The sequence below is a fragment of the Phyllostomus discolor genome, chromosome 4, assembly GCF_004126475.2.
Source record: "Phyllostomus discolor isolate MPI-MPIP mPhyDis1 chromosome 4, mPhyDis1.pri.v3, whole genome shotgun sequence".
In the NCBI taxonomy this organism is placed as follows: Eukaryota; Metazoa; Chordata; class Mammalia; order Chiroptera; family Phyllostomidae; genus Phyllostomus; species Phyllostomus discolor.
The window spans coordinates 3,819,721-3,833,805 of NC_040906.2; the positions used below are offsets into that span (position 1 = coordinate 3,819,721).

Genomic DNA, 14,085 nt, shown 5'->3' on the forward strand with positions numbered 1-14,085 from the left:
AAAAGTATATTTAAAGAGAGCTGAAGAAGTGGAGTTCTAGCTTGGCTTGAAGAACTGTTCACCTTCCATGTGTTCTCATGCCTTCGTTTTCTGCGTGGGAAACGGAGAGCCGGAGAACAGGGTGTTCGCACGGCCGGCCGGGGCGTCTGCAGCTCCCGGCACAGTCCTTTTCAGTTCTCCCCGCTGCCCCTGCGGCAGCCAGACTTCGTGCAGCTCGCACAAGGTGACGCAGGATTCTGTTCACAGCTCGCGCTAATCCCCGACACAAGGTTCCGCGTCATTTACTGGATGAGATGGATGCGGCCAACACGGAGCTTCAGGCAAGAAGGTACCTTTAACTGCCTTTGAGAGACTGAGTGGTTTCTCTGGAGAGAGAGGATCTGATTTAGGTCTTAGGTATCCAACAGTGAACATTAAAAAGGAAACAAGCCAACCTAGGTAATGCAGTGTCTGTTTAGCCGCTAAATTTGTATAGTGTGAGTGTCTTTTACTTTGAAATTATCCTATCTGAGAGGGAAGGAAATAGTGACACACATGGCCATGGCTGAGTAGAACCGAAGCTGAAGAAGACTAGAGAAATCTGTGAGCACGTAGTGGAGCAAAACGAAAGGTATCCTGGCCTGTCGGTTTCTCCCCTGGTGCAGAGAGAGCCCGCTCTGAACATCACCCCTCGTGTTTCAGCTCCTGTGGGGAGCTGGCATGTGGGGACAGGAGAGGCGGGCAGGGAAGGAAACGGGGCGGTCTCAGTGCGCGCCTGCAGTGGGTCATAGAGGGGTGCTCTGTGAGCGCTTGGTTATCTCAGCGTTCTCCCTCGAGGTCTAGCCTTGGGCCCGGAAGAACCGGCTCTTTCTCCGCTCTCCGACCATCGAGGGGGGGCACTGGGTTGGATAACTGGGTGTCCCGTGGCCTGCCCGTGGGCCCAGGAGGCTGGCTGTGCAGCAGGGGCGTGCTCAGCGCTTGTCACTGACTTGAAGCTGGGGAGGTGGCAGGCAGATTGAGTGGCAAACCAGGGTTAAAGGAAATGTTGACAAAAGTCAAGACACTAAAAATACAAAAACCTGGAAGAGTAGAATATCTTAAGCGTGAAAAAGAGCCTGTATGAATAGTGTGGCTTAGCAGTTGGTATTTAAAAAAAAAAAAAAACCCTAAGAGACTTTAGTCATGTGGTCGTCAAAAAAGCTAGTGCTGTCTTTGACCACACTCATAGACTGCGTCAGAGGGGCCCGAACGGTGGCCGCCTCACCCAGCTCGCCATCGGCCCGACTGCGGGCTGGAGTGTGCAGCAGCGTGCCGCGAGGCTGCTGCGGAGGCCCAGGGCCCTGGAGAGAGGAGGCTCAGGAGGACCACGAGGTCGACTTCAGGTGTCTCAGGGGACGGTGTGGATCTCTCAGGAAGTAAGGACGAGTTAGGAGCTGGTAGACCTGACACTCTCGCAGTTACGAGAAGCAGGCCTCCGGCATTTTGTTCACAACTGCAGTCTCAGGACTGGGGATTGCGGGTGCGGCGTTCAGAGCAGCATCACACAGTGTCCGTTAAAACTTGCTGCCCTCGCCTTTCACGGCGGCGGAGCTGCAGTCGTGCCATCGTTGAGACCCTGAAATGAGGCACTTTGGCGCGTGGAAGAAAATGGTGCTAATGACACTTACTTAGGTGGAATGGAGAACTTACTTATGTTGCAAATCAAGTACTTGTGGTTTGAGATGAAACCATGTTTGTTATAAAAACATAGCATTTATATATTTTTTATGCCTCTTTGAAGGGCAGAATATGATTCTACAAACAACAATATCGAATTGCATCTCCACCTGGGCCCTCACTACCACTTCTTCAATGGGGCCCTGCACCCCGTGGTCTCTGAAACAGAAAGCGTGTGGGATTTAACCTTTGATCAAAGGAAGACTTTAGGAGACCTGCGGCAGTCCATATTTCAGGTAATTCGGCCGCACTTAATTTAGACATTAAGGTCCATCTCAAGCTGGGTTCTTCTTTTCAAAAACCCTGCCTAAGATAGAACTGTTTATGTTTCAAAGCTTCTTAGGAGAACCCTACCTCTGCCAGTTTCAGAGAGGGATGGCCCAGATGTTCGCCAGGGATCGTCTGTGTGGGGCCCTCATTTTGGCGCGGTTCCCACAGTCTCCGGAGTCTTGGATCTAGAAGCCTAACACACGCCCCAGGCAGTCTGTGACGCTTTGTCAGTGGGAAACGTTTCTTTCAGGGACAGACTGGGTGTTAGTGTGTGGTGGAGCCGTGCTGCTTCGTCCCCAGCGGCACTGATGGGACAGATCGTCTGTGCTCTCTCGGGCAGATTCCTGGGCTGGCATGCTGGGCGGTGTGCCTCCGACGAAAGCGCCTCCCTGTTAGTCACGCAGAGTCGGGCAGAGGGGCCGAGCGCTCTCTGTCCACGCCCAGGCTCTCCAGTCCTTGTCGTCGGGCGGGGCTGGGAACCCTCGTTCATTCGCTCTCTGTTCCCTCCACACATGTAAACTGAACGCTGCCTGTCCCATTTAACCTGGAAGTGTGGTATATATGTTGCTTTCCCTTGCTCTCTTTCCTTCTGTAAATATTCCGTAGCTGCTAGAGTCTTGGGAAGGAGACATGGTTCTCAGCGTGGCAAAGCTCCTGCCAGCAGGCCTTCACGTTTACCAGACACTAGACGGTAAGATGACACAGCAACTCCTTCTACTTATTTGTATTTTCGTGGGGCTCATCCGTGATTTTCTGCTCTTGGCCAGTCTTTCCCGTAGCTACTGCTTTCTTAACTATGTAACTTACCCAATTTATAAGGTGGCAATTTATGTAACATGGGAAATTTTGCTAACATGGAAATATTATATATTTTCTCAAATTAAGTCTGCCTGTCTACCAAATTAATTTTCTAAAAGGCTTTGAAATTTGTTTTATATTGCCACAAATTTTTGAGCAAAATGATTTGAGGCCATTTAAACCTTACTTATATAGTGTGATTTTTTCACCCAACTCTTAGCTTCACAAACAAATGTACTCCTATAGCTAAACAAATGTACTTCGAGAGCTTAAAGGTATTTACTCCTTAAATATCAACAAGACAGTAAGAATGGCAGTCACAGTGGTAACGCCTAGTTTGGACTTCACTGTGCCAGGTACTGGGATGAGCGTTCTATGTAAGTTATCCGTCTGATTGTTACACAGCAGCTCACTTGTGGTGGGGCTGAGACCATTTGGTGCCTAAGCCTTACTCCCCATTCAGTGTCAGGTACGGTTGGCCTTGGTAGTGGACTCTTTTTTCCTGTTATCATGCTCGCAAAGCTTGTGTAGCAACATGGGGAAATGCTTGCAGAAATTAAAGAAAAAACTAACGTGTGTGATGGAAGGAATGAAGATTAAAATAATGTCAGTATAATAAACAGTTACTGCCTTGTCCTTAATTTTTCTTAAAGGGGATGCTTTTTCAAACAAATACTGAAGTGCCCCAGCTCTGTCTTCAGTGGGGTTTGTGACGCCCTGGCGCGCGGCCTCACCGAGACCTGCTCTCTCCTCCCCAGGAGACGGCCTGACTCTGTGCGAGCTGGACGTCGCCGACGAGGAAGACGTCTTTGTGTGGGACGGAGTGGAGGTGAGACGTGGTGCAGAGATGCCCGGGGTAGTTTGGGGTGCTTTAAGTCATTACGATGAGACGTTGTTCAGCACACGTGAAGGGTATCAGACCGCTGCGGAAACAGGCAGGCAGTTTTAGGCACGGTCGGAGGCACCCCTGTGCGAGCGAGACATTGTTGAGCGCCTGCGCTGTGCCGGCCGGTGTGTCGGGAGCCGGGCACAAGGACGAGGCTCTGCGGTGTGCCGGCCCTGGCGCAGCGCCCTGTGGGGGCGCCGAGCTGTGCGGAGCGAGGCGGTGGGGCGGCTCGCACGTAGGAGGAGAGTGGGTGTTCTGAGTCAGGAGAGGGGCGCGTCCCCGGTCCGTCCCTGGTCTGTCTCGCGTGTTTCCCGGGACACCCTTCCGTCCCTGCTCCAGACTGCTCTCCTGAAAACACGGCTGAGAGAAAGTTTCCAAAGAAAAGTCTGAAGTTGACTTCCTGACGCTTAAAAGACACTGTGAAAACTTTGTTTCACTTGAAAAGAACGGAAGGAGACGGCCGGTCAGGGTCAGGACGGAGGCGTGGGCAGACACGGGCGGCCTGCTCGCACAGCCACGGGAGAAACGACGCCCGGGGTCCGGGCAGCCACGTCCCAGAATCGCCCGGAGACGGAGCCGCGTGGAAGCCCGGCAGCTGCGATAGTATAACCAACGGAGCGTGTTTAAGAAGGGAAAACGAGAGCCACCCTGCAAGAGTAGTCTCTTACCCCACGTTACTACGTTGACTTTGTTTGGCAAGTGTGAGCTGTACTGATGATGGTCTTGGTGTTTTTGTAGGTTGGTGGAGTCCAGATTCCAACTGGCAGTGACTGTGAACCTCTGCTCTTAAACGTCCTGCGCCTGGCAACAAGCAGCGAAGGGTGTCCTCGGCTGACGGAGTCCCCGCGGGTCTTTCCAGCTAACGCGGAAGTGGGCAGCGTGTTCACAGCCTTGGCGGTCCCAGCCGGCGTCGTCCTCGTCCACGAGCCTGGGTCTGCGGGCGACGAGCGCTGGGCCGCCATTCCCAAGGAGGACCTGGCGAAGACGTTCCGAGAACAGGGCCTGGGGAACGGAAGCTCCATTTTGATTCAGGATTCCAGTAATGAGAATAACAGGTAACTCGCTGAAAAGAGAATTTTTTAAGTTATTTACATTAGAGTACTCTCTCTTAGAACTCTAAACCTTTATTTTAATGAGAGTTAAATGTTTCTTTTAACTCTAGACGTCGTGTCCTGTGTATTGTAAGGAAGAATGTTCTAGGTTAGGCAAGTTGGAGAGAAATACTGTAGTAGGATTTTTTTTGTCAATGTGATAGGCAGGGGTGGACAAGATGCAGCCTAGACTAGTTGACTATAAGCAGAACCCTGTCTGAGGAATTCTGATTCGTGCTCACTGGGAAACCGAAGACCCATTCCCACAAAGAAGCGCCCTCACATTTTTTATGAGGGTGGCATTAAGGTCATAGCTAAGTTTATCTGGCTGTCATGTCACAAGAGCGCCACAGGCAGTTCCGTTTTCATCATGGTCCCTTTTAGGTCGGCTCCTGAAACCCTCCCAGCTGCCCACACAGGGCGGTGACATGGGGCTGTGCCTTTGACTCCCGAAGTCACTTTCGGAACCCAGAAATACTGCCTCTCTCTGTGTTTGTGCCCGTGCCTCGGCAGTGTGCGGCGTCGGTGCTGTGGTCATCACGCCACACACCGTATCGCTCCCCCAAACTCCCGTGTACTGGAGGCTGCAGGTTACGGACGAGAGCCGGTCCCCTAGCTTCTCGGTGCTGTGGATGCTGTCAGGTTGCAGGGTCCCCGCGTCATTCTTCACGTGGCCGTGACGCAGAGGGGCAGAGCATCTGTGAACCGTGTTCGTTTTGTATCACAGTTATCACCGTTATTCCTTCAAAGAGGTGTTTTCCAGGTGCTTATTTCCCCACCATGCGTATTTAGTTTAAAAGTGTAATCTGTAGAAAAAAGAGAGAGAGAGAAACATCAATATGTGGTTGCTGGGGGTCATGGCCTGCAACCCAGGCATGTGCCCTGACTGGGAATCGAACCTGCAGTGCTTTGGTTCGCTGCCCACACTCAATCCACTGAGCTACGCCAGCCAGGGCCTCCTATGCCTAATTTTTAATTGGATTGTTTGTCTTCCTGGTATTGAGTTGTATGAGTTTTTTGTATATTTTGCAAGTCAAAACCTTGTCCGATGTATCATTGGCAAATATGGTCTCCTGTACAGTCGGTTCCCTTTTCACCGTGATGATGGTTTTTTTAGCCATGCAGAAGCTTTTTAGTTTGATGTAGTCCCATTTGTTTTTTTTCCTTTATATCCCTTGCTCTAGGAGATATATTGGCAAAATTATTGCTACATGGGATATCTGAAATTTTCCTGCCTATGTTTTCCTCTAGGACTTTTATGATGTCACGACTTCCATTTAAGTCTTTTATCCATGTTGAGTTTATTCTGGTGTATGGTGTAAATTGGTGGTCTGTCATCCAGCTTTTTACCACTGTAAGGCTGTCTTCAGAGAGCATCTTGGTGGTTAAAGCTTTGCTGGGTCTAGGGTTGTGAACTTCAGTGGAGTCCCGGGCAGGAGTACTTGACATGGAGGGTAGAACTGTGTTTCGGGGCTCCGACACTGTCTCCCAAAGAGGACTCCTGCTAGTCCATTCAGAGCCTCTGTGTCCCCAGAAACACAGCACTCCTTCCTCAAGATCCTTTGTTACCACCACTAGGGAAAGCTCGGTTGAGCCCGACCCTCGACTGCCATCTGCACGTGCAATAGCCCTGTGTAATGAAATGCAGACGCGCAGCGTGTGGTATGAATGATACCCCTCGGCTGTGGCACGTGGGTGCCGTGTCGGTCTGGACGTGGCTGTCCTGCTGTTGAACTCGTGACCCCGTCCGTGGTGGCTCCGGGCACGGCTGCTCTCACCCAGCCCCTGTGACTGCGGTCTGCAGGCGGGAGTCAGCCGCCGGTGGTTCCCTTACAGCAGCTCTCCTTGAAGTGTGGCAGCAAATTATTCCTCTAAGTCAAAGAATGTTTGAGTCCTGAATATATGGACTCGGTGGTGTGCTGCCTAACCCTAGCTCAGCAGAAGGTGGTCACCTTTAATCAGCCACATTAAGGGGCACGTGCAGAATTTTAGAAGTGGTGCCTCAGGAAAAACACTGCTTTTCTGATCCTTCCTCATTCACAAAAGTGCTGTGTAAAGACACATTTTTTAAAAATTTTTTATTTTAATTGTTGTTCAAGTACAGTTTTCTGCCTTTTACAAGACACATTTTTTTTTAACATTTCTTTACCTACAGTTTGTTGACCAAACAAGGGAAGTGGATCACTAGTGTAAATGAGGTCGACTGGGTCCAAGTTAAAAATTTCTGTCAGTCAGAATTGGAAGAGGAGCAAATTACAATACCAGCAACTGTTAACACAGTGAGTAGATAACAATGAAAGTTCAGTTGACAGTGTTTGAGTTGACAGAATTGTACTTGGAAGCCAATACTGTACTCTTTCGGGAAAGTCTCAATAGATTTCTAAATCTTAAGAAATGAACTTTTTATTTTTAATGTTTGATGATTGTATGTTTACCTATCTCAACATATCCTTAACATGTCTCAAGAAAATGTTCCTGTCTTCCCTCCAGAGCCTAGAATAGGATGTGGGAGTCAGCTGTTTAATTAGCACATGGATCCTTTAGCTTCGTTGTCAAATACATAATGCTATACCAAAATACAAATACATATTTATACTTATCAAAATACATCAATATAAAATGCTGTTTTCATGGGGGTTTTTGTTATTTTTTAAAGAAGTTATTTATGTTTTGTTTTTGTGTTGTTTTGTTTTTGTTTTTTAAGTTTAACTGAAATTGCTCTACATTATACCCTGTGCTGTATATAAAGCCAGCTTCTCTTAAAAAGGGGTTCCTTCCCTCACTCTTCCCTTTGAAGACTGTGATGCTGGTTTCCTTAGACATTATTTTAGAAAACATCATTTTATATTATGTAGTCTCAATTCATTCAGTTTCTTCTATAACATTAAAAGAAACATTAGAATGATTTCTTTATGAATATTGTAATTTTTTGTTATTTATTTATTTTATTGTTGTTCAAGTATAATTGTCTCCATTTCCCCCCCACTACTGCCTCCCACCCCAGCCAACCCCACCTCCTACCCTCGATCCTACAGGGTCACAAGGGGAAGGGTTGTTAGGAACATGCATAAAGGACACAAGGACAGAGCCAAAGGGAGTGTTGTAATTTCTTAAGGCGCGTTGATATTTGTTGGTACAGTAGGGGGGACGGTGTAAGACCGATGTGCTAAAGCTCGGGAGACCCACCCCCTGACCCTGCGTGGGAGACGTGGGGGAAGTCCCCCATCCTTTTCAGCACAGCATGGGCGCCGGTGGGAGGGCAGAGTGGTCCTCTGACTTCACTTCTGCCCCTAAACCTCTGCAATTTTATGCCCTAGAGGCAGTTAGCCTAAACAAAAAAGAAAAGTTTTAAAATAAAGTAATTGAAATAGTGCCCTTGGATTAGTATTGTACATTTTTATATTACTTATTGGCACTGAATTCATTATTTTTAACATAGAGAAGTGTGATTACCTGAAATTTCTTTTGTTTTCTCTCATCAGAAAGGTTAGTGGTTGCCAATTTTTGTTTTTTCTACCTAGAATTGTTTCTTTGGTTTTCTGTAGGAGTCCTTTCTGTCCCAATTAACGTCATTTTGGTAAAAACTTAACTATTAAGGTCTAAGTTTTAATTTTGACTTTGTTAGAAAAGAGGAAATGAATTTCAGTAATGGAAAAACATTTTTTTCAAGTAGGCAAAACTACCAAATGTTAGGTAATTAATAGCTCAATCTGCATATGCACACACTGACAATCTCCATTTTCTTCTCCTCCCATCGTTTCAACTTATACACAGTCATTAGTTTATTTCTCTATTTTAGGTGGTGTTTGATATTCGAATTAAAGCCATAAAGGAATTAAAATTAATGAAGGAACTAGGTAATCATTTATGTTTGCTTTTGGCTTTTTGGTTCAATTTAGTTTTGATTTTTAATTGAAAAATTATGGGACAGTACAAAAAATAATTTAGGGAAAACTCATGACCTACCACCCAAAATGGACAGATGTTAACGTTTTGCCATACGCTTGTTTTTGTGGGAGACATTGCAGAGTCCCCCCCATCCCCAGACACAGCCAGTGTGTCTGGTTTGGGGGTGTGTCTGGTCTGTGTATGCACACCGTGTTGTACTTACTGTGCTCCCATACGCATGTGTTTATGCGTATGTTGTATTTGCACATTCACATGACCTGTCACTGCATAGAGCATTCACTGTTCACTCGGCACTGGGTTTTCCTTAATAATCATGTTGAGGTATAATTTACATGCCATTGAATACCCGTCTGAAGGTATAGTTCAGTGATTATTAGTTAATTAAAGAATTGTACAGCCCTCACAGTAATTGAGTTTTAGAGCATTTCCATCACTCCAAAACCGTCTCTCATTCATATTTGCATTCTGAGCCCCCAGTGACCTCTCCTCTACTTTCTGTCTGGATTTGCTTTTCTGCGAGTTTCATGCACATGGAACCATACACTGTGTTGTCTTTCGTGTCTGGCTTCTTTCACTTAACATTTCATTTGGGGGTTCGTCCGTCATGATAGCGTGTACCAGTAATTTCTTCTTTTCTATTATGCTGACTACTATTCCATTGTATAAATGTATCACATTTCGTTTATTCATTCACCAGCTGATTGAGTCATTCACTTTTTGACTTTTATGAATAGCGTGCTGTAAACATTGTCTTTGTGTGGACATGTGTTTTCGTTCTCTTGGGTAGAGATACAGGATTGGAATTGCTGGGTCAAATGGCACATTTATGTTTAGCTCAATAAGAAACTGCCTGCTATTTTCCAAAGCAGCTGAACTAACAATGTATCAGGGTTATAGTTGGTCCCCGTCCTTGGCAATAGCTGTAATTGCATCTTTTACTGTGGCCATTGTAGCGAAGGGGAGCTGGTACCATGGTAGGTTTAACGCATTTTCCTCGTGCAGCGACGGTGAGCGCTGCTGACGTGCTTGCGGTCTGTCTGTGTGTCCTAAGGAGTCTGGTTAAAAGTCGCTGGAAACATAAATGAGTTTAACAGAACTCAAATCAATATGCAAAAATCCATTGTATGTTTATCTACTAGAAATTAAGAAAACACTCAGAATAAGATACCATGAAATACTTGGGGATAAATTTAACAAAATGTGTGCAAGACCTGTACCCTGAACACTGGAAAACACTGCTGTGAGAACTGAGAAGACCTGAGTAAGTGGAGCAATGCACCATATTCCTGGGTCAGAAGACACAGTCTCGTTAAGAGGCTAATTCTCTCCAAATTAATTTGTAGATTCACTGCAGTCTCACTCAGAACCCTAGCAGTGTGTGTGTGTGTGCACGCATATGTGTGTGAGAGAGAGAGAGATAGCACGCGTGAGTGTGCAAGAGAGAAACTGACAGGCTGGTTGTTTATGTGCAAATCCCAAGAACCTCGGCATTCAGCCCGGTTTGGGGAAGAAAAATAAAGCTGGGAGAGGTGCGCTGTCTGATGTCAAGACTTGCCCCAAAGCTGTCGTGGTCAGGACAGGGTGTGCTGGCATCAGAGTGGACACACGGCAGTGGCGGCAGGCGCAGCCTGCAGCCTGCTCCTGTCCAGCCAGCAAACGGAGAACAGTTTTTAGGTTTCGGGCGGGCTCTCGTAGGAAGAGTGTGCAGCAGGGATCATAGCTCATGTTTGAAGCCTGAAATATATTACAGCAGAACGACATTAAGAATCCAAAAATACGTGCACACGTATGTAGTCAGTTTACTTTCAACAAAAGCACCAAAGTATTTCCATGAAAGAGTATATTTTCATCATAAGTGCTGGACCAATTAGATACCCATAGATGCAAAAATGAATCTCCAGCTTTGCCTTACATCACAGAAAAAACTGATTTAAAATGGATCCTAGGCCTAAATGTTAAAACCTAAAACCAAAATTTCTGGGAGAAAACATGAGAAAAATCTGTTACTTTTACCAGAAGGAAAAAATTCGTTTTTAAAGATTTTATTTATTTTTAGACAGAGGAGAAGGGAGGGAGGAGAGAGGGAGACAAACCTCAATATGTGGTTGCCTCTTGCATACCCCACACCAGGTACCTGGCCTGCATCCCAGGCAAGTGCCCTGACTGGGAATTGAACCAGCAACCCTTTGGTTTGCAGGCTGGCACTCAGTCCACTGAGCCACACCAGCCAGAGCAGGAAAAGACTTTTTTAGACAAGACTCAAACAGTACAAACCATGAAAGACAAAACTAATAAATTGGACTACCTCAAAATTTAGAACATCTGTTCTTCAAAAGGCATTTGAAAAGGCAAACCACAGACTGGGAGGAAAAAATTGTAAAAAATATTCGACAATAGATTTGCACCAGGTTATATAAAAAGAAGACCAGCCTGTAAGTGACCAGTGTGCAGGAAAAGATGGTGGGTTACCATTAGCCAGCAAACCAAAACCATAATGGCGCCTGCTCCACACTGCACGCGTGGCTGACAGCTGCAATACCGACGGCGCCAAGGGGCAGTGGAGACGGGGCGCGACTGCCACGCTCACGCGTGGCTGCGCGGAGTGGGAACGCTGGTCACTGTGGTGGAGTCAGCCTGTTTCTATTAATTTAAATGTTCACTCACCAGTTCTCCTAGATCTCTACCCAAGAAAAATTAAAACATATATCCTTGCACACAGTGTGCACTGCTTGTGTATGACCAGAAACGGGAATCAGTCCCAATGTCCACGAGAAGGTGAATGAATGACCAAACTGTGGTGTATCCGTGCAGTGGGATACTACTGATCAATAAGGGCACTGAACTACCACCACCTGCAAAACGTGGGTGACTCGGAGACCTCATGCCAAGCAAAAGAAGCCCGACACTACAGAGCACACTCTTACTGTTCCACCTGCATGACATTTTAAACAGCACGCCTGAGCTCTAGTTGCAGAGGCAAATCCGAATCGGGGTGGAGGGTCGACCAACCACAGAGAGCCACGAGGGGACTGGTGGGGAGATGCTAGTATATCTTGATTTTTGGTGGTTGCCCAGTGTTTATACCAAACACTGCACTGTACAGTTAAAATGGGTATGTTTTATTGTAAGTAAATTATACCTCAGAAAAGTTGATTAAAAGTATATGGTGCATTAAAATGAATAGTTTGTGTTCCCGTGTACAGGCCTCCCCTCCAAACGGTTCTTGTGGCAGGCGATCTTAAATGTGTGCGAGTCAGGCCCCGCCATCCCTCTGCTCACAGCCCCGTCCTGCTTTTCCAGTGCACGCAGGCTGCCTCCCGAGCCCAGCCACACGAGCTGCCTTCCCCCGACCACTGCCCCTACCCCGCCGCAGTGCCCTCCTCTGCACCTGCACCGCACGCTCCCCAGGCTCACCTCCCCTGAGTTTCTAGTGCACAGGCTCTCTTCCCCCACCCAGGGCTCGTAGCTCTATCATCTCTCCTTGAACCGCAGCGCCCCGTTCCTCCACTGACTCCTGTCATCCATCGGGTCTCAGCGGAAATGTGACTTCTCCTGCCATCCCTGACCACACAATCTCTCTTAATCTCTCTTTACTCTTGTAATGTCCTGTGCTTTTTGCACCACACTCACACCATAAGCACCCGTGTTTGTGTCATGAACACCCACCTCCCCTTTAGCTGAGGCGCTGAGAGCCAGGTCCACGGCTGTTTGCTCACTTCTGTGCGGTCAGCTCCTGGGGCAGTGCCTGGCACCTAGGAGACACCCTGTGCTTTCTGAAGGAAAGGGAACAGACATGCAGGGAGACAGTATTTAAAATGTTCTCTTTAACTGGGGAATTCTTTCATCAGCTGATTGCGTTGTCAAGAACTTTGTATTAGAATCACATGCTAGTTTCTTAGGGCTGTAACATAAGATAGAGAACTCAGGAATCTCAGATTCTGCCACGGTCTAACAAAGTCACGACTTCCAAGACCCATGCTATTCTTTCCCCCTCAGAAGGCCCCTCTGCTCCCAGCTGCCCCACTTCCTAGCCTACTTTGTAAGAATTTTGTTCGGACTAACCCTTCCCACAAAGCAGGAATCCTTGCATTCTCGAAAATAGGATACAATGGGCATAAAAATGACTTATCATTTTAAACAGAGGCAGTCTCTGCATAGTTCCAATGTGCGTGAATTTCCGTTATCATGGTTTATTATATTCCATTGGTTACCCAGCAACACAGCGCAAATTTCAGCTGCCACTGGATGTAAGTGAGTGAGTAACTACACAGACACAAGCTCGGCTGTGCCAGCCCTGGCGCACAGTCGCTGCGGAAGTAGCGGTGTCTGACATGAGTTTCTCGCACAGACAGCGCAGTGTGCCCCTCCCTGCCTCCTTTCCTCCCAGTGGTAAACCCACACGACATCTGGTAGAACGAGAGCTTAGCCACAGAAGTAAGGACAGAGGTTGTGACTAAAGGGATGGAGCTCTCCCAGGAGAAGTGACGCTGGCAAATAGCTCACCTTACAGGAGCTCTTGGAGAGACTCCCGGGGTGGGAGGCACAGCATGTAGAATGTCGGGAGCTGATGGAAACGCAGAAATCTGAGTGGGACAGTTCGGGGACGGAGATGTTCGCTCTGGCTGTGAGCTGCACGATGAGACGAGTAGGGCAGCGAGCCCTGTTTAAACTGCTTTGGTAGACTTTTTACAAAGAAGTAAAACATTTTAATCATCCGCATTTCCAGTTCCCAGTGTAAAATATTAGTTGTTTAAATTACAGTGTAAATATTAGTTTTACTGGGGTTTTTTTTCATTTCACTATACATGTATTACAGTTTTAAATGTTTTCACAAACATTTTTAAAGGTCAAGAAAAACAGCTGTTTTCTGGCGGCTGTTAAAGCCCGCTTTGCAGGTTGCGTGGGCCTTCCTCCCGGCCGGCCCTCCTGGGCACCGGGAACCTGCGGGGGCCCCTCGCGGCTCCTCGCAGCCTCCTGCTGGTCAGCGCAGCAGAGGGTCTCGCTCGTTTCTTCGCTTGCTGCGCCGACCGCTAACCGGCCTCTCTTCACTTGTAGCCGACAGCAGCTGTCTGAGGCCTGTTGACAGAAACGGGAAGCTCCTTTGTCCAGGTCAGTCTGTTTGGTAAGCCTCAAAATCTGACGCTTACCCCTGCCATCTGGCTTTTTTTTTTTTTTTTTTTAACATTTTCAAATGTTGGCTCCCAGTACCTAATATTCCTAAATTACCTTTTAGAATTGATTAATAGGACATATTGTCATCCAGGTGTCTTCCTCTTGTATTATAGAATATCTTAACCAAAAATTCGAGCCTTTCAGTTTTCTAAAGTGAAACAGCTGTGGTTTCTTCTGACAAGCTGGTCCTCATTTCAGTCATGGTTATGACCCAGTTACATCTTTCTAGATTTATTGTCAGCGTTTTACTTGCCAGCCTCAGTG

General features: G+C 47.2%; 1 protein-coding gene across 1 annotated transcript in view; it reads left to right on the forward strand.

Annotated features, from left to right (window-relative positions):
* Positions 1-14,085, forward strand: part of USP40 (ubiquitin specific peptidase 40) — a 66,868-nt gene that overhangs the window by 29,771 nt on the left and 23,012 nt on the right. The window contains exons 12-19 of the mRNA XM_028509790.2: positions 247-328; positions 1,760-1,931; positions 2,572-2,656; positions 3,522-3,592; positions 4,388-4,704; positions 6,896-7,019; positions 8,540-8,597; positions 13,705-13,758. Coding sequence (XP_028365591.1) covers positions 247-328; positions 1,760-1,931; positions 2,572-2,656; positions 3,522-3,592; positions 4,388-4,704; positions 6,896-7,019; positions 8,540-8,597; positions 13,705-13,758 — 963 coding nt within the window. The remainder of the gene's footprint in view (positions 1-246; positions 329-1,759; positions 1,932-2,571; positions 2,657-3,521; positions 3,593-4,387; positions 4,705-6,895; positions 7,020-8,539; positions 8,598-13,704; positions 13,759-14,085) is intronic.